At 42.0% G+C, this 20685-nt stretch overlaps 3 protein-coding genes across 3 annotated transcripts; 1 reads left to right on the forward strand and 2 right to left on the reverse strand.

Annotated features, from left to right (window-relative positions):
* Nucleotides 1-1515: 1515 nt before the first annotated feature.
* LOC110372171 (nuclear nucleic acid-binding protein C1D) lies at nt 1516-3047 on the reverse strand. Its single transcript, XM_021328734.3, has one exon. It carries the CDS (start codon nt 2852-2854, stop codon nt 2420-2422), a length of 435 nt encoding a protein of 144 aa, XP_021184409.1. The 5' UTR covers nt 2855-3047; the 3' UTR covers nt 1516-2419.
* Nucleotides 3048-3854: 807 nt separating this feature from the next.
* Nucleotides 3855-7766, reverse strand: LOC110372138 (26S proteasome non-ATPase regulatory subunit 1). Its single transcript, XM_021328695.3, has 2 exons — nt 7104-7766; nt 3855-6521 (listed from the first exon to the last, which is right to left on the reverse strand). The coding sequence occupies exons 1-2, from the start codon at nt 7621-7623 to the stop codon at nt 4030-4032; spliced, it is 3012 nt and encodes a 1003-aa protein (XP_021184370.1). The 5' UTR covers nt 7624-7766; the 3' UTR covers nt 3855-4029.
* A 484-nt stretch (nt 7767-8250) lies between these two features.
* On the forward strand, nt 8251-20569 carry LOC110372142 (signal recognition particle receptor subunit alpha homolog). The gene is made up of 10 exons (XM_049844353.2): nt 8251-8458; nt 8956-9208; nt 9428-9538; nt 10575-10710; nt 11131-11272; nt 14633-14765; nt 15164-15306; nt 15882-16037; nt 19204-19411; nt 19602-20569. The coding sequence occupies exons 1-10, from the start codon at nt 8342-8344 to the stop codon at nt 20030-20032; spliced, it is 1830 nt and encodes a 609-aa protein (XP_049700310.2). The 5' UTR covers nt 8251-8341; the 3' UTR covers nt 20033-20569.
* The last annotated feature ends 116 nt before the right edge of the window (nt 20570-20685 follow it).

The following is a 20685-nucleotide window of genomic DNA, read 5'->3' on the forward strand; positions in this document are numbered from 1 at the left end:
CATGATGGATATGTCTGGTGAGTGGGGATGAATAATGACTGAGTGGATGTGTAATATTCTTATATGGAGAGTTTCATGTTTATATTCTCATGGAACCTGATTTTCAGTCTTAAATGATTTTGGATTATAGAATTGCATTCATTCATCATTATCAGAGAATTTTATCTTCTTATTAGGTGGTCTTGCTGTAGCTTTATATGGATCATACAACCCGCTCTTGATAAACCTCTTTGCAGCTTCTACGTCCACAACTGGCCTCTTTTCTCGATCTTTTACTTCTTGCCATTTCAGCATCACAGTTTTTATTCTTTGGAGTTCATCTTTGATCGGGTGTTTCGTCGGGTCGATGCCTTGTATTCTCAAATGAATCCAATGAAGTGAATTCAAGGTGAACGCCAAGAATAAATCGAGTTCAATTTGTGAGGGCAGTGTCATCTTATCGTAGTGTTCTTTAAGGGGTAACAATTGGTCCAGTACCTCTTGTACTTCCATTAAATTCTCCTTGAGGCTCTCGCAGTTGTTAACGAAGTCTTTATCCTTCGCTAATTCGCCGTATTTCAAGTCCCAATCCATGTTCGCAGCTTTCTGTTCCTTTACAGCTTTTATTATTTCTACTTTTATTTATTAAAATGTACTCTGTGGCCACAGCTATTATTATTTTGCTCTGGATTACGATTTACGATTACTATAAAAAGCTAGCTTCACAGCTGTTCACAGCACTGTTGACCATAGATACAGCTGTTGAGTGTTGTGTTGACAGGGTGTTTTTTTTTATGTAAATAAATGCCACAGATTAAAACATGTAGAGGTAGAAAGCTACCAGATGTGACCTAGTAGTATAGTTAGTAAACTACGGAGACAGTTGTGAGGAATTATTTATTTAATGTAAGCGTTTATAACAAAATAATTACCTATACAAATAGAATTGTGATGCTGGGAAGTTTGTTCCGCAATTTTTCTTCCCAGCAGAAACACCGGATGTGGTGAAGGGGGTGGTGTTGGGGCTGTCTTTTGTAAACCTGACCTTTAAAAACTGCAGATTTTCAGGCTTCTTTGAATAAAAGAATTTTAGCTTTTGTCTATCTTTATAGCAATCTTTGAAACATTCCTACAAATTGATTTCGACTATTTTCAATATCTAAATGTTAATATTATCATCATCTCTCGAGCCTTTTACCAACTGGGGTCGGCTTCCAGTCTAAGTTTGGATGCGATACCAGTGTTTTACAAGAAGTGGCTGCCTATCTAACGTCCTCAACCCAATTATCGGGTCAACCCAATACCCCTTGGATAGACTGGTGTCAGATTTACTCGCTTCTGACTACTTACCCGTAACAACTGCCAAGGATGATCAAAGACAGTTTAACGTGCCATCCGAAACACAGTCATTGTAGTCTAAGATATACTTAGAAAGTACGTACAAACTCAGAGCTCGACTATATGTATTTTTATTATCAGACCTATTTAGGTGTTCACAAATAAAGATCTGGATGTTAATAGTTTGAATAAAATCCATTTATGATACAAAATGTATTTATTTATCAAAAACTTATGTACATGTATATACATATTGATTGTGTACTAAGAATTTCGATAGTAAACACACATGAGTATTTCAATAAGAGCTAGGAAAAATCTTAACAGCTTATCTTAGAATATGACTAAAACAGGGCATTTATACACTCATTCAACAGATTTTTTTAAATCTTCATGAATGTTTAAAATTATGAATACAAAAATCTAGTTCACCTAACATGCAGAATACATTTTGAGAACGAAATATCTTAAACTAGCCTGCCTTGCTCAAGTACAATATACACAGAGATCCAGGCTACTACGCTATAATACTAAATAAACATATTTTTTAGTTTTTTTTTAAATTAAACTTTTACCTTTTTTTATTCTTAATTTATTTAACAAACAATATACCTTAAATGGGTCACACAAATGACAGAAAAAAACCTTTTTTTACTCTGATCTCCCTGCACTTTCTCAAACCAACATTTTTTAAACAATACATACCTACATTTCCAATTTAGGATTCAATGTTTGGTGAGTACAGGCTACACAACATTGCAAGAAAATCATTAATTAATTTATTATAAATAACACAACAATTTGGTCAGTGTGTTGACACAATGCTTAGGGTAGGTAGTTATCATGACTAAATCAAAATACCTACAATGTAACACAAGTAACATATTGGCAATCTAGAATAACATTACAGCTAAATACTTATCTACTAATTGGAGGTGGAACTGGAACTCATTTGAAGAACTTCTTGGTGGATATGTCTGGTGAGTGGAGATGAAGTAATGACTGAGTGGATGTGTAATATTGATATATGGAGAGCTTCATGTTTATATTCTCTTGGAACCTGATTTTCAGTCTTAAATGATTTTGGATTATAGAATTGCATTCATTCATCATTATCAGAGAATTTGATCTTCTTATTAGGTGGTCTTGCTGTAGCTTTATATGGATCATACAGGCCGCTCTTGATAAACCTCTTCGCAGCTTCTACGTCCACAACTGGCCTCTTTTCTCGATCTTTTACTTCTTGCCACTTCAGCATCACAGCTTTTATTCTTTGGAGTTCATCTTTGATCGGGTGTTTCGTCGGGTCGATGCCTTGTATCCTCAAATGAATCCAATGAAGTGAATTCAAGGTGAACGCCAAGAATAAATCGAGTTCAATTTGTGAGGGCAGTGTCATCTTATCGTAGTGTTCTTTAAGGGGTAACAATTGGTCCAGTACCTCTTGTACTTCCATTAAATTTTCCTTGAGGCTCTCGCAGTTGTTAACGAAGTCTTTATCCTTCGCTAATTCGCCGTATTTCAAGTCCCAATCCATGTTTGCTGTTTTCTGTTCTTTCAGACCACTGAGATTGAGATTTTACAAATAAATTAGGTAAACACCGGATACACTGATGCAAAAGCCAGAAATATACCACGTTTTTAATCTAATCCAATTTATAACCTAAACCTTGAATACCTATACAAATTGAAAAATGACTGACACTTTTTCTGTAATGTCAGTTGTCACTGGAACAACCGGGCAAGACGAAAATTGACTATCAGCATTTGGATATCCACAGATGTTGTTCCATTAAAAAATCGTAAAAGATATTTTTGTGAATATTATTTGCTTAAGGGGTTAAAAAAGGTCTGTAGATGATTATGGATAGTTTTAGATGCCTATACGGCATAATAAGCAGTATAATAAAAAACATCTTTTGGGCAGGTTTTGGGCATTTTACACGTTTCCCACCACCAGCCTATTTCATCGTCCTACTACAAGTCATAGGCCCAGTGCATAGGCCTCTTCTCATGGAGGAGTCATGACTCATACAGGGATGAATTTTAAGCAGTGCAAAAAAAACGTGGTGCACAATGTTTAACAGCATTATCTGCATCATCAGTATTTTTTTTATACATTTTTATCCGCCCTAAAATCAGCAAAATATGGATACTAACTATCTTACGCGCGCCGAGCCAGTACACCGATTACGACTTTCGCGTTGCCGCTGCCGCCGTGCCTACTTTGATGACTCTGACCGTACAATCGGTTACAAACAAAATAAACATCTTTCGCTATCAAAAACTATTCTTTTTTGTACTAAAACACAACAAAATAAAAATATATGTATCTATGAAACTTATTAAACTATAAGTTGACAAAGTTTGCGCACTGAATACAATTCATTCCTGTATCATTCTGATTGCTCAATGTCGACTGGTAATTTCCGACTTTTAATCGGGGTTTCCTCAAAGAAGTTTTGTTTTATAAATGACATCTAATTCATGGAAGAAAGGTACTAGGCAAGAGGTTTAAAAGAAACAACACAAACAAGTAATTAATTAGGTACATTTATTTATTTCTGAAACACAATAATAATTTCCTGTTAGTAATCATGTACTTTAACATTTTAATCTAGATGATAAATTGTTCAATACATTGAAAATGATTCATTGTCATCCTATTACTAGATAGTATCATCTGTTGATGAATTAGCTGAAGAGACAATATCAATCATCCAAGTACTCGAAAGGTTCTGGGGGTTCAGGTTCCTTTTCTTCTTCCGTCTTCGGGCCGAAAGCGGCAACTGGCTCGACCAGCAACTGTTCACCGTCACCAGAGTGGTTCAGCATTACGATACCGCCAATAGTTACGTCTTTCAACGGCGTAAAGCCTTGTCCCTCTACAGCTGTCAAGTTCTTCAACTGTTGCCTCATTACCCTCGCGGGGTTGTTCAGAATTTCAAAGGTAGGCTCTGGCTCTTTCTTTTCTTTAGTTTCCTTCTCTTCACCCTCTTTTTCCTCCTTCTTAATTTCCTTGGAGGAACCGGCCGTGGCGGCAGGTGCATCTTTATCAGATTTCCCATGAACTGTGATGTTTGGATTTGGTGACTTAGAAGGCTTCTTCTCTTCTTCATCAACATCCATTTTAGAGGTTGAGGAGGAAGTCATGCTGCTAGCTGAGCCCTCAGTTCCGTGCGCTCGCCTGCGAGCCTTGGCTGCTGCAATACTCAGCACAGCAGTGGTGACTCGCTCCCTCTCCTCGCGTTTCTTTTCTTCCAATGGCGCAGGGTATGCGTAAAGAGAAGGTTTTGAGTTGGACTTGAAGTCCATCTGAGGCATCTTTAAGTCGGAGTTGAGGGCGATCAGGCAAGTGGGTGTAAACGCCAAAGACAGGCAATGAGCCAATGGGAACCAGTACCAGTATTGGGTAAAGACTAACATGCCCACGACAGCGAGCATGTTCATGTGTCCAGTCCTGTTTTGTAGGGACACAGTTACGTTGCGACCACCAGCATCGATAATACCCTGGGCCAGGATAGCTCCGAATTTGGCCATTACATCTTCGTGTTTGTTAGAAATAACTTGTGCATAGAGTTGGCGGAAATATGTGACCTTAGGGCAAAGAACTTCAGTTTGTTGGATAAGAATCATGGCTGAGGCAATCAAGGCACCTTGCCTCACAAAGTTGACAGGATCAAACTTGACCATGGGTTCTAAGAGACCAATGGCCTCGCGATTGCCAGTTCCAGCGCAAGCAATACCTAAAGCCATAGCAGCACCATAACGTACGTGAGGGTTGTACGATTCCGCTAAAAGAGATACAACTGATGGGCACTGTTCTGGTGTCCTGAAGAGTAAGAATCCGAGAGCTGTTACGGCGGCACGACGTACGTCATCGTTCACATCAGAGACGGCGACGTGCAGAAGTGTGCGAATAGAGTCATTGTTGCCAGTACCACAATAAGCAGTGGCAATCGTGTAACAACCTGCACGACGCAGCAGAGGGTCCTTATCCCTCAGAAGCTGCTGTACAAGGGCATCTGCCTCTTCCAGTCTTCCATACATAGTGAAGGCTATACCTACAGCCAAACCTCTTAATATCTTCTCATGCTGAGTTTCTTGAGCATATGCAACCATATCTTCAATAGCAGCAGCATGCCTGGAGCCTAACATGACCATTCCCATAGCTATACCAGCTGCCTCGCCGGTGACAGCATCATCTTGATAAAGGTTGAACTTCAGTTGTTCATAGACATCTTGTCTGTGTGTACCCATAGCAGCCAGGCCAAGACCAAGACAACCTCCATGGCGAACCATCTCATTCTGAGCATCTTTTAGCTGTGTTAAAAGATAGTCAATGATATTTGCACCATGATTAGCATGAATTAGACCAAGGGCATACAGGCCACCACCCTCAGAGTAACCTGATGATGGCCCAGCCTCTTTTGGCAAGTAAGACTGCATGAGTGCTAATGACTCGTTTTCATGTCCCCTATGTATGACACCAAGGGAAGCTGTTACTGTAAGCTTGGCCCAGTTTGTGGCCCTGGCTAGCCATTCCAAGTTGTCCCTCAAGAACTGATCACTAGTTGTTCCTGAGTGCATGAAAGCATTAGCTATTACAGTGGCTGTGTGACATATAGACACCCTGATGGCATCTTTAGTGTTCTTCAAGATAAGTAAATCAGCATGATTAGATCTAATCAGGAATTGTAGTTGTAACCCTATGGAGACTTCACCTCCTAAGATTGAAATTAACTTTTCTACCCTTCTTTGATGTTCCTTTTCTTCATCATTCAGACTGTCTATATCTCTCTCTGGTTTCTTAGCCTCTTCAGCTGGTTGGTCAACCTCCATGGTGGCTTCTGGGAATGGTCCACCTTGAGGTTGGGGCTTACCACCAAGAGCACTGGGGATGGGTGCTGTGGTCCTTAAAGCTTGCAGTACTCTGCCAAGGAACTGTTGAGTAGCTGAGTCATATAAGTCAAACGCTATTTGGTAAGCCATGAGGACGGATTCTTGAGGTCCATGAGTAAGTTTGTCAAGGATTTCAGCTACTGAGAGAGGATCTTCGAGGAAGATAAGGCACTGGCACATGTTGACATAGTCTGGGATGTTGAGGCCTCTGTAGAGACCCACCAGGGACCTGAGGACTGTGCTGCGGAAGCCCCTGTTCTGCAGGAGGCTCATGGCAACAGTGAATGCATACTGAAGCATACCTGGAATTTGAGAAACATAACAAAATATCATAATTTTGAAAAATAAACAAAAATTGGAATTAGTATCTGTTTACTGATTCATCTATTCAACACCAGTGAAAACAGTAGAATAGGTAGTTTATCATAATTTGGGAGTTAATAATTCGTTACATATATTAATTTTATTTACATCTTGACTTATTTTTATGTACAATTTGTGCCAGTTGAAATTTTTAACATTGATGAGAATTATTTCAAGTTCCTGACAAATAATTTCTCAACACATAAGTTTTGGCTTTGAGAAACCACCAAGTCATGATTGCTCAGCATTTTAGTATTTTAAGTAGGTATCTGAAAGTATTCCAGTATTTTCCTTTGATCTAAAGTCAATAACCAAATAATTATGTACTATGTTTTTTGATGATTTCAATTTATAAACATGTGCAAAGGTTAAAGACAATGACCTCAAATTACTAATTTCTTTGAAATATTTGAGAAATAGTTTCAACTTAGCTTGTTGTGTTACAAAACATTAACGGATTCATTGGCATAGTATACAGAGACAAAAGATTTTTACAACCTTTGTTTACAAACTGTACTCACCGGCTACATCATCAGATTTCATGATGGATTCCTCAAATATGTCCATGCGGCGGGTCTCAAGCGCCAAGCCTAGCGCCTGCCTGTACTGGCCATCTTCAAGACATCGCTGGAACATCCGGTTCACAATGGCCTCCAGCCGAGGATCGATCGACTCCGCCTGGCTGTCCACGAACAGCGCCTTCCTCTTCTGCGTATAGAAGTCGATCGCCTTCGCAATCGTAGTATCCACATACTCATTCCTCGCATTCACGTCGAACAAATCACCAGCGCCCAGCGCGTACGTCAATGAATCTTCAAACGCTCCCAAATGGTAATAAACCTTACTTGCCACCAAAGCAGCGAGCTGGTGCTGGGAGAACACTTTATCTTCATGAAGAATTTCAATCTTTTCAATAGATTCTGATATTTCTGGCCAAAACTCGTCGACTATATTGTCCAACCTCTTCAATGCGAACTCTTTCACTTCGGACATCGGCTCATCCAGCAGGGATATAATCCCCGCTGCTGATGTTATATTCATCTTGGTGTTTTTTAACTTTAAATCCTGTAGCACTAAACTTCTCCAGACACTTTTTGCTTATTATTCGGCAATTTCTGAAACGAGTACAAATAATACGATGATTTGACAAATTTCTTTTACTCATAGACAAATGTTTTGCCAGGGTTTCCATTCTCCAAAATTCTACGGGTCACCTTTTCGAAAATGATAAATCATTATTTAATAAATAATTTTATTTATGAAAAAAGTAAAGTTTTAATGAATATTACAATTTAGTGACTGATGAATATCTAATCTAAAATCACCAGTCTTGCTCTTGTGAGTCTTTCACGTCTTTTTCATATAGTTCTCGTACTTTTTTATAAAATGACAACATTAGCTTCCGAATCATAGACTGAAGAAACATCAATGTGCGTTCTGAATTTAGATAATTATCTAACGAAATCAGGGAATCTTTATTCCTCTATAAAAAGAATGACTGTAACATGTAAAAAAAAACTCAATACTACTATAATAGCTACTCTAATATAATCACAACATTATATCAATTTTTTCTTGGGTAATTCATGACGAAAGTTTTGTGAAATACTTGTTAATTAATTCGACGGTTAGATATATGGACATTTCTGAATCATGCTGATTGTGAGTTGTCAATTTTCTGTCAAACACATTCCTACGTAGTGCGAACGAAACATCTGTAAAGTATCTCTCGCTGTGAATAAAGCAATTATTCTTCAAAATGTTAGACTTATTCAGCATCTTTAGTAAAGGAGGTATAGTGCTATGGTGTTTCCAGAGCACGAGCGAAATTTTTTCCCCGTCTGTGAACGCTCTGATTCGTAGTGTGATATTACAAGTAAGTACATTAACAAGTTGGGAAGCCCCTGGTGAATTGTGGTTTAATTTGATTATGTATTCACAGCATGGCTCATTTACATATGCTAAAATCAGTCTTATGAATGATTTTGACTTTAGAATTTACGTGTTAGGAGTAATTTTCGCAGTTATGTCCTTGGTTTATTTATATTGCGTTCTTGCAATGTTATCATGGTCTAAAAGGCCTTATCTTTAGCAAACCATATGTTACAATATATTGACTTGTTTGCCGTGTTATAAGATATCAATGCCTGGAGTTATTTATAAAACTATGTTTGCTCTTGTATTAAACTGTAGCCCATTCACTTATGTTGTGTTACAAAACTTATTTAATAGCCTAACCTATTGCAACATACTATTCTAATTGAATCATTTTATGTAACTCATTATTTCTATGTCTCAATTCTCTTTCAATGTATATCTTTTTATTGCCCAAACTGTAAATAATATTCATAGACAATTTTCTCAACTTTCCAGGAGCGTACAGGCAACAACACTTTTAACCATAATGCCTTATCACTACAATACAAACTTGACAATGAGTTTGAGCTGGTTTTTGTGGTGGCTTACCAGCGCATTCTGCAGCTATCATATGTGGACAAGTTCCTCAATGATGTGCATTTGGAGTTTAGGGACAAGTACAAGAATGAGCTCCAAGGAGGGCGGCATATCATGGACTTTGACTTCAAAACCTCATTTGATAAAGTCCTGCGGGATTGCGAAAAATGGGGTAAGCTTGATTATATTATTAGTATGGTTAATTCTTGCCTTACGCAAGAATGTTTTAAAACAACTTTTTGTAGCTTCTGTCTCACGCATGGATAGAATGACTAAAGAAAGAAAGTTGCTGCTATTTCTGTAATAAATATAGAGGACTTTAAAAAGGCTTCATAAAACCTACTGTTTTGGTAATATTTTATTTACTACACTCTTCTATTTTTTTTTACAGCAAAATCACAACCTAAAATTCAGATGAGATCATTCGAAGACTCACAAAAGTCCAAAAAGACTGTTGCTTCAATGATTGAACGTAAGGGAGAAGAGAAATCAAAGAAATCAGGTATGTTTCATATTATAAAAGAAAGTCATGTTGGTTACACTACTTATATATCAAGAATGGATAAACCATTTAAGCTGAGAATTAGAACGAAGGTATCATAGACCTGGGAGAAAGACCTTTCAGTAGTTTTTGTCACCATCTGTAGCAGGTCTCTGGTGACGCAGGTGAAACTTTTGGCAGAATATAGTAATTAAAGAAATAGTTGATAACGTCTTAATATAGCAGTCTACTGTTCCCTAACAGGATAATTGTAAAATATTTTGATACATAGCAACAGGCCTTTTCTGACACTATCTACGTGATAGTTGTAAAAATAATATCTATAGATAAGTACATTATTTTGTATGTATTGAATGAGTATGAATACTAAACTAAATTATCTTATAAACCGGTACTATCTTTTTCAATAGCTTTAATCCTGCTAACCTTGGTTGGCCATAACTGCAAGTTTGTTTACATATCAACCTTTACTTACTTAGTTGGTTTTATTCAACTTTAATATATTATATTCTATATAAAAGGATAGATTGAAAACTCCTTTGTCTTACTTTAAATACAGGATCATTTCGTAAAAGAACCAAAACAGGAAAATCAATTCATTAATAAAACAGACAAGCAGTAAACTGTAGTTACTCATATGACCATAGGAATTTACAAGATTACTACTTGTACATTTATGTCATATAAGGAACATTATGTAAAATATGGCGGCATTGTGTTCAGGCGCCAGGAAAACTGACAACCAATTTAAGGGGTATTGATATGCCTGGGTAATGGGTAGAGGAGTTTAGATAGGCAGTTGTTTCATGTAAAACACTGGTTCTCAGCTGCATCCGCTTAGACTGGAAGCCAACCCCAACATAGTTGGAAAAAGGCTCATGAGATGATTGTGCACAATACAAAAAAAAAAAATTATGCAAATGGTTTGCGTAATTCTTTAATTGCATGTATGTTCTGATTCTGGGGAAAAAATCAAGGAAATGGTTCAAAAAGAATTCGTTATCAGTCTATTTATTTATAAGGTTGTTTATTTCAGTGAAAATCGTGGAGAACAAGAACCTGACGAATGGCAAGGTGGAGGAATCACCGGAGGCCGAAGATGACGTCATCGCTCTGAACAGAGCTAAGTTAGCTCAGAAACTCGCTTCTAAGGGAAAGAAGGAACTGCCTAAGTGAGTAGTTTTGAAATATTAAAAAATTTAGGGGAATATATTGTATGTTGATAAGATATATCAACAAAAAACAATATAGTACAGTAACAAGTATATTCTTTAAAATTTTTATATGCAGCTTACTTGCAACAGCCAATTTTAGAGTAATAATCACGGCGTAAAGAAAGATGAATAATGCAGGAAGATCAGGTGTGCTTGATCAAAACGATCAGTTACGAGGCGTTCAGGTTCCTTGAGATATTTGTCAACGATTTTTGATATTACGAAAAATGATTGGGTCCAAAGAAAAGAGCAAAAACGTTCTTCGTTCCCCGAACACCCACTTTTTGGCGCGCTACTTTCTTCGGAGATTTTTCGTTATTACGAGTAATTTTGTTCTCCATGATCGATAAGTATTGCAATGAAGCTGTGTGGTTGCAGGAAGTCCCCGAAGTCCCCGAAGGTGGAGCGCGTGAAGCAGCCGCGCGTGTGGGAGCTCGGGGGCGGCGCCCGCGACCTGCCCAACCTCGACCGCGGCACCGACAGGCCTGGCGACACGCCCGACATCACGCCCGACACACAGGTACACTACTGACTACACGCCCGCGACCTGCCCAACCTCGACCGCGGCACCGACAGGCCTGGCGACACGCCCGACATCACGCCCGACACACAGGTACACTACTGACTACACGCCCGCGACCTGCCCAACCTCGACCGCGGCACCGACAGGCCTGGCGACACGCCCGACATCACGCCCGACACACAGGTACACTACTGACTACACGCCCGCGACCTGCCCAACCTCGACCGCGGCACCGACAGGCCTGGCGACACGCCCGACATCACGCCCGACACACAGGTACACTACTGACTACACGCCCGCGACCTGCCCAACCTCGACCGCGGCACCGACAGGCCTGGCGACACGCCCGACATCACGCCCGACACACAGGTACACTACTGACTACACGCCCGCGACCTGCCCAACCTCGACCGCGGCACCGACAGGCCTGGCGACACGCCCGACATCACGCCCGACACACAGGTACACTACTGACTACACGCCCGCGACCTGCCCAACCTCGACCGCGGCACCGACAGGCCTGGCGACACGCCCGACATCACGCCCGACACACAGGTACACTACTGACTACACGCCCGCGACCTGCCCAACCTCGACCGCGGCACCGACAGGCCTGGCGACACGCCCGACATCACGCCCGACACACAGGTACACTACTGACTACACGCCCGCGACCTGCCCAACCTCGACCGCGGCACCGACAGGCCTGGCGACACGCCCGACATCACGCCCGACACACAGGTACACTACTGACTACACGCCCGCGACCTGCCCAACCTCGACCGCGGCACCGACAGGCCTGGCGACACGCCCGACATCACGCCCGACACACAGGTACACTACTGACTACACGCCCGCGACCTGCCCAACCTCGATCGCGGCACCGACAGGCCTGGCGACACGCCCGACATCACGCCCGACACACAGGTACACTACTGACTACACGCCCGCGACCTGCCCAACCTCGACCGCGGCACCGACAGGCCTGGCGACACGCCCGACATCACGCCCGACACACAGGTACACTACTGACTACACGCCCGCGACCTGCCCAACCTCGACCGCGGCACCGACAGGCCTGGCGACACGCCCGACATCACGCCCGACACACAGGTACACTACTGACTACACGTCCGCGACCTGCCCAACCTCGACCGCGGCACCGACAGGCCTGGCGACACGCCCGACATCACGCCCGACACACAGGTACACTACTGACTACACGCCCGCGACCTGCCCAACCTCGACCGCGGCACCGACAGGCCTGGCGACACGCCCGACATCACGCCCGACACACAGGTACACTACTGACTACACGCCCGCGACCTGCCCAACCTCGACCGCGGCACCGACAGGCCTGGCGACACGCCCGACATCACGCCCGACACACAGGTACACTACTGACTACACGCCCGCGACCTGCCCAACCTCGACCGCGGCACCGACAGGCCTGGCGACACGCCCGACATCACGCCCGACACACAGGTACACTACTGACTACACGCCCGCGACCTGCCCAACCTCGACCGCGGCACCGACAGGCCTGGCGACACGCCCGACATCACGCCCGACACACAGGTACACTACTGACTACACGCCCGCGACCTGCCCAACCTCGACCGCGGCACCGACAGGCCTGGCGACACGCCCGACATCACGCCCGACACACAGGTACACTACTGACTACACGCCCGCGACCTGCCCAACCTCGACCGCGGCACCGACAGGCCTGGCGACACGCCCGACATCACGCCCGACACACAGGTACACTACTGACTACACGCCCGCGACCTGCCCAACCTCGACCGCGGCACCGACAGGCCTGGCGACACGCCCGACATCACGCCCGACACACAGGTACACTACTGACTACACGCCCGCGACCTGCCCAACCTCGACCGCGGCACCGACAGGCCTGGCGACACGCCCGACATCACGCCCGACACACAGGTACACTACTGACTACACGCCCGCGACCTGCCCAACCTCGACCGCGGCACCGACAGGCCTGGCGACACGCCCGACATCACGCCCGACACACAGGTACACTACTGACTACACGCCCGCGACCTGCCCAACCTCGACCGCGGCACCGACAGGCCTGGCGACACGCCCGACATCACGCCCGACACACAGGTACACTACTGACTACACGCCCGCGACCTGCCCAACCTCGACCGCGGCACCGACAGGCCTGGCGACACGCCCGACATCACGCCCGACACACAGGTACACTACTGACTACACGCCCGCGACCTGCCCAACCTCGACCGCGGCACCGACAGGCCTGGCGACACGCCCGACATCACGCCCGACACACAGGTACACTACTGACTACACGCCCGCGACCTGCCCAACCTCGACCGCGGCACCGACAGGCCTGGCGACACGCCCGACATCACGCCCGACACACAGGTACACTACTGACTACACGCCCGCGACCTGCCCAACCTCGACCGCGGCACCGACAGGCCTGGCGACACGCCCGACATCACGCCCGACACACAGGTACACTACTGACTACACGCCCGCGACCTGCCCAACCTCGACCGCGGCACCGACAGGCCTGGCGACACGCCCGACATCACGCCCGACACACAGGTACACTACTGACTACACGCCCGCGACCTGCCCAACCTCGACCGCGGCACCGACAGGCCTGGCGACACGCCCGACATCACGCCCGACACACAGGTACACTACTGACTACACGCCCGCGACCTGCCCAACCTCGACCGCGGCACCGACAGGCCTGGCGACACGCCCGACATCACGCCCGACACACAGGTACACTACTGACTACACGCCCGCGACCTGCCCAACCTCGACCGCGGCACCGACAGGCCTGGCGACACGCCCGACATCACGCCCGACACGCAGGTATATAGTATACTTGAAAGTTTTTAAACTGACGCCATCTATACATATTTAGAAGGAACTAGCCATATCACACATACATCCCGTGGGAACTACTAAACTAAATCTATACTTATTGATAGAAAAGTAAATGCTTTCCCGCAGTTTGGTACGTGCAGAAAACTACTCCACGTACCTGAATAAAATATAACCTATGTTCAGAGGTAATGTAGCTTTCCAACAGTGAAAGAATTCACGTAGTAGTTCTTCAGTAGTTTCGGAGCCTTTAGGGTACAAACAAACAAAAAGAAAAATCCTGTGGTTCCTACGGGACGTGAATGAAACCGCAAGACAATTAACATAAAAGAGAAGTTGGGATACATTAAATTTTTCTTATATCTTCCGAAGCCATATCAGGCAAACTTCTTTATAAATCGTTTATACCACGTATAAACATCAGTTTTTCATTCTATATCAATGAATAAAATTCCTATCCCACAGTTGATCGGTCAAATGACCGGCGCTATCCGTGACTTGGAAGTGGAATCAGAAGAGAGCAGCAGCGAGGATGAAGTGGAACAGTCTGCGCAGCCAGCCGCCAAGAAGTCTGGTGGCATGTTCAGCATATTTAAGGGTAAGAAATATTATTTTTGGTCACGTGATTTGGTACTTTCACTAGCTTTTACTTAGAAAGAAACAATATCATTCAACTCAATTAAATATCTTGCCAAAAATATCATCAAAAGGTGCATAGTGAAAAGTGGAGCTATCATAGGTAATGTAATAGCTATGACGTCACATTTTACTATTTACATCTCTTTTCTGGTATTTGACAATTTCTCCTTCAACTAAATTGGAATAGCTTATAAATACATACATAACTTATTTTCGATAAATTATTTTTTCCTGAGTACTTTTTGATACGATTATTGAAAGCCAAACACCCTACAATTCTTTAATTCTTTTTTTTAACTTATTCATAGTACATTACCTATACTTTTTTATAATATATTTCCCTACCCAATCTCCCAGGTCTGGTAGGCTCTAAGGCCCTGACGGAAGAGTCGATGCGACCGGTACTCGACAAGCTGCAAGACCATCTGATCGGCAAGAATGTCGCCGCCGACATCGCTAACAAACTGTGCGATTCTGTTGCTACTAAGTTGGAAGGAAAGGTAAGAAAACACTCAGCTTTACTACAAAAACTTAAACATTTATTGAACACTTGTCTAAAAAAAGCGTGGCTGCAAAACGGACCTTATTTCAACGTCATAATTTTCCATTTTTTTAGACAAGTGTTCAACAGACGATTAAAAGTTTTATTGGTACGACGGACTATGTTTACTACTATGTGTTTGTTTTGACTTAATTTTTATAGGATATGAATTTGGAAGAACCATGCGTCAATTTGTCCCATTTTTTTTTAAATTGATTAACAGTGAGGAATCTTATGTCCATCGTCTGTGTTAATAACTTAATAACTTGCAACAGTAATGTAACTTATGTTGCTCGGAAGGTCTTGATGCATTATAAAGGGTCCAAGTTCGATTCCATTAAAAACATGGTATTTTCGACCGTGTAAAAATACATAAACGTTAGTAACTGTATATCGTACAATATTGATGGAACCTACATCATTTGAAAACATCAAGACACAAAAAAAGAACTGACACTCCCTCATAACTAAAAAATCATATTTTCAATGTACTTAAAAATGGTAACTAAATAACTATTTTTTGTTATGCCGCAGGTGCTAGGCACATTCGACAGCGTGGCTAAGACAGTGAAGGCGACACTCACAGAGTCACTCGTGCAGATCCTGTCTCCCAAGCGCCGCGTGGACATCCTGCGCGACTGTATGCACGCTAAGGAGCAGGGCAGACCTTATGTCGCTGCTTTTTGTGGGGTATGTAGCTTTTATCGCTTTGATAACTAGAGAGACAGTACTTTAGTAAGTTTTTGAAATCTAAGCTAAGTGAACAGTTTGATGAATGAATAGATGTAGTGTACATGTTTTTTTTTTAAAGCCATTTGTGGATTATGTCTAATTGGTATGGTTCAATTTAACAACTTTTCTTGTCGCAGACTCTGCTTCCACCCGGCAAAAAGAATATCATTTCAATATTGTCCTTTAGATATACTATTTTACATTAGCATTGTCAATCAGCAGACAGTTTGTTGTCAGCTCGCTTACCACCGTCAGACTGCTCGGTAGTTGACGCCTCGCTGGCCGCACACGAGCGGTCGGCGCGCCGTCGCCGCGAGCAGGGCGGTGTTGATTTGAGCGGTGTTGGAGCAGAGTCGTTTAAGGGTCATGGCACATTATAGAGTCTGGCCAACGAAAGCTGTCCAAGAAAAAAGGCGGCAATTTTAAAAAATCAAGAGCTGACAACCCCGGCTATACGCTGCTTAAACGGAGTTGATACTTATTATTATTCTAAACTAATAAGCGATATTTATATCAGTGTTTCATATCAGAACATTACGACTATAATAACATTATTAAAAAATGTCATAGCATAGCCATTTTTTAACTTCTGCATGCATTGAAGTCCACAGGGATGAATTAAAAAAAAAGTTATTACAAAACGTTTATTTGATGGATTTTTTTCTAAGTACTGTGTTTCACTCGCAGACATTTCATTATTTTCGAGAGTTTTCAATTTTTTTACTGTTTCCGCAATTGTAAGTTTTATTTCCTCGTAGTCTTTGTCCTCGTTAATATTATCTGAAAAGTAGATACACCGTGAAAACTATTGCGTTTTTAAACGGTTTTATTTAGCTCACCCCGTTTGTTTTATTCATTCTTGGGTCAAATTTAGTAATTCAAATTTCACCCTCTTCCTGTCAACCGATTAATCTGAAATTTTGTATACACCTTTAATTCCGATGACAATACAATATAGTAATATCAATAACATTGTAAATCCAATATGGCCGCCGGCACAAAATGGCGGATAACGTAGATTTTATCAATCCCATCAATATGGGTATCAAATGAAAGGGCTCAACAAGCAAAATACAATATACTATAAAAAATTGAAATCCAAGATGGCGGCCGCTACAAAATGGCGGACAACGTAGGTTTTATCAATCCCATCAATATGGGTATCAAATGAAAGTTCTCAACCAGTAGAATACAATGTACTATATAAAATTAAAATCCAAGATGGCGGCCTCTACAAAATGGCGGATAACTTAGGTATAAATCCCATCAACATGGGTATTAAATGAAAGGTCTCAACAAGTAGAATACAATTTACTATGCAAAATTGAAATCTAAGATGGCCGCCGCTACCAAATGCCTGATAACAATTTTTTATCAATCCCACCAATATGGGTATCAAATGAAAGGGCTTCACAAGTAGAAAACTGTCAGTAACTCCAGCGGGGCCCAACAGGGCCAAGGCCTGCCTGGGCTGCGAGATTGTTCGAAAGAGTTACCGCGGCCCTGGTACATAAAAGGCCTACGACGGAACAAAACGATTTTTAGTCAAGAGTCTGGCACTCCCTCACCGCTGCTGACCCACAGCAGGAGAGGTCATGTGATGATTTTTGGGGTTGTTACAAAAAAAAGTATCTGGAAGGGCTATGTATTGAGGAATTGGATTGTAATAAATTTTCAGGTAAGAGACCGTGTAATAATGATGCACTAAATGAATTAGATAGAATGAGGAATATTCGGTAGGCATTTTCATTAAATACTAAAAACTAGAAAATAAAAATCGGTAAAAACTTTTAAGTTAAACGGTTTTATCTTATGTGTACTGAAAACTAGAAAATAAAAAAATAGTTACTTACCTGTCAACCTACGTAGGTGGTCCCGGTCATATTAAACTAAAATAAAAACGTGGGGCCCCTGTGAAATCCTACCTATGGCAAAGCATATCTTTATACTTTGGTAGATCGTGAGCTCGGCGTTCGCTGGTGAAGCCGCTACGGCTGATTATTGATTGTCAAAATCTCCAGTTACGATTATAGTAAGTCGATGCAATCCACACCTATTATACCTCTAGAAGAAAGTACTACAGCAATAGTTAATGGGCCCCACGTTTTTATTTTAGTTTAATATGACCGGGACCACCTACGTAGGTTGACAGGTAAGTAACTATTTTTTTATTTTCTAGTTTTCAGTACACATAAGATAAAACCGTTTAACTTAAAAGTTTTTTTTACCGATTTTTTTTGCAAATAAGTCAAAAGTATCAAGATGTTTCAATGGAAATTCAAAAAACTAACCTAAAAGTGAAATGACTGAATCCAGTCGTCGTATTTTCTCTGCAAATTTCTGATTCAAATCACTTTGTACGTCTTTATATTTGTCAATCATAGTAAATAGAAGCTTTCTCGTCGAACTTTTGATTGTTTTCGGCATTATTTTATACAAAACCAATGAAAAGAAGATGAAATAAAATAACAAACTGACTTTTTAAGAAACGTCAATGGGACAATTTTGACAGTTCTAAAATATTGCCATATTAAAAGTTTAGAAATTAATTCGTGGTCAGCTTTCGTTGGCCAGACTCTACCGGCACAGCAACAGCACAGCTCCACACCAGCATTTAACTTGTCATTCAATTTAGAGCATTAAATCGTGTATATTATAATATATTTCGTAATGTCAATATGAAAAAGCCAACGGCGAGCAGTCAGCGTGCTTGCCGCTTCCACACAACTCGACTCGCCGCCCGCGTGCTGCAAGCGAGCGGTCCTCATGCGTACAGCGCGCCGACGGCGTGCTAATTGCGCGCCGATTCCGAGCCGGCAGCGAAACAACGTCATTACGTCGTGTTCAATCATAACTGTCTTAAAACAATATTGAGTTTGCGGTGTCAGCAAGCTTACACCTCGCGCGCGGACGGCGAGCTTGCACCTTGCGGACAACGCGTATAGTTAGCGCGCTGGCAGCTAGCCGTAGTCTAAATTCGAGGTGCCAGTATAATGTGCCATGACCCTATGTGTGCTATGGACCTTAAGAGTATACCCCCAAATACAAAAGTACAGCTTTGTGTTGTACAAAGCGCGTAATACGTAATATATATAAATATAATTTAATTCTTCTATTTCCCCAGGTAAACGGCGTAGGCAAATCGACAAACTTAGCAAAGATTTGCTTCTGGCTGATCGAGAACGACATGTCGGTACTGATCGCCGCCTGCGACACGTTCCGCGCCGGCGCCGTCGAGCAGCTGCGGACACACACGCGCCATCTCAACGCGCTGCATCCCGAGGCCAGGCATCACGGCAGGAAGATGGTGCAGCTGTACGAGAAGGGATATGGTAAGTTCATATTAATCACATGTCAGTACAGTAGTCATTTTATATTTATTAAAAGAAAAAAAGTTCCCTTCAAACCCGTAACGATGCTGGCCCATATCTACCTTACATTACATAGAAATTTATTTCCAAAAAATCTGAGATTTCTTCCATGTCTTATAATCCTATACTCACCCTACCCCTCTCTCCGCAGGCAAAGACGCAGCCGGCATCGCAATGGAAGCTATTCGATACGCAAACGATTCTAAAATCGATGTCGTCCTAATCGATACCGCCGGCAGAATGCAGGACAACGAACCTCTTATGAGAGCTTTGGCCAAACTCATCAAGGTCAATGAACCCGACATGGTTTTATTCGTCGGCGAAGCTTTAGTAGGCAATGAGGCCGTTGACCAACTAGTTAAATTTAACCAAGCGTTGGCCGACCACAGTTCATCGACTAACCCTCATGTTATCGATGGAATAGTGCTGACGAAATTCGATACTATTGACGATAAGGTGGGGGCCGCTATATCGATGACGTATATTACGGGGCAGCCGATTGTTTTCGTAGGAACGGGACAAACTTATACTGATTTGAAAGCCTTGAATGCCAAAGCTGTGGTTCATGCGCTTATGAAGTAATTTGGAAAGCTGTGTGTGGACTATTTTTGGAGTCTAAGTTTATATAAGATACTATCTGAACGCATTCTTGGTATGTGGAATGATAAGCATTCTTACCTCCTTTAGAACTATTGAATACCTATCACTGCCTTGAAGAATTTCCTAAATATCTATGAGCATGTTCATAATAAAAATTAATCTTCTTTTTAGCCAGATTTTTTTGCTCTATTGGATGCGATATTTTTCTGTCCCATTTCAAGTATGAGAGTGAGTAGACAAGTAATATCATTCCTATCTCACCACACAAATATTTCTATTATATTAACCGACTTCATAAAAGGAGAATGTTCAAAGTATTTTTTTCGTCTCAACGTATTTATATCGCATCTTAGAAAATGGATGACAAAAGCAGTCTACACAGAGTTTTCTTTTATAAAAGGTACATTATGAATACATATTATTATATTATGATGAATAATTTTATTGATGTTTAATGAATTTCTCCCAACGTTCAATCAATGTGGTGTTATGTTCACAAATAAATGTTTTATTTTCTTATATTTTTGTTTTTATTCGGGTTCTGTTACAGGGTTGGTGCATACTGACGGTTTTTTAAATTAATTGGGAAACATAGATTTTAATATTGTGTGTTAGTAAAATATATGTTTAATGTC

The sequence above is a fragment of the Helicoverpa armigera genome, chromosome 16 (genome assembly GCF_030705265.1).
Source record: "Helicoverpa armigera isolate CAAS_96S chromosome 16, ASM3070526v1, whole genome shotgun sequence".
NCBI lineage: Eukaryota > Metazoa > Arthropoda > Insecta > Lepidoptera > Noctuidae > Helicoverpa > Helicoverpa armigera.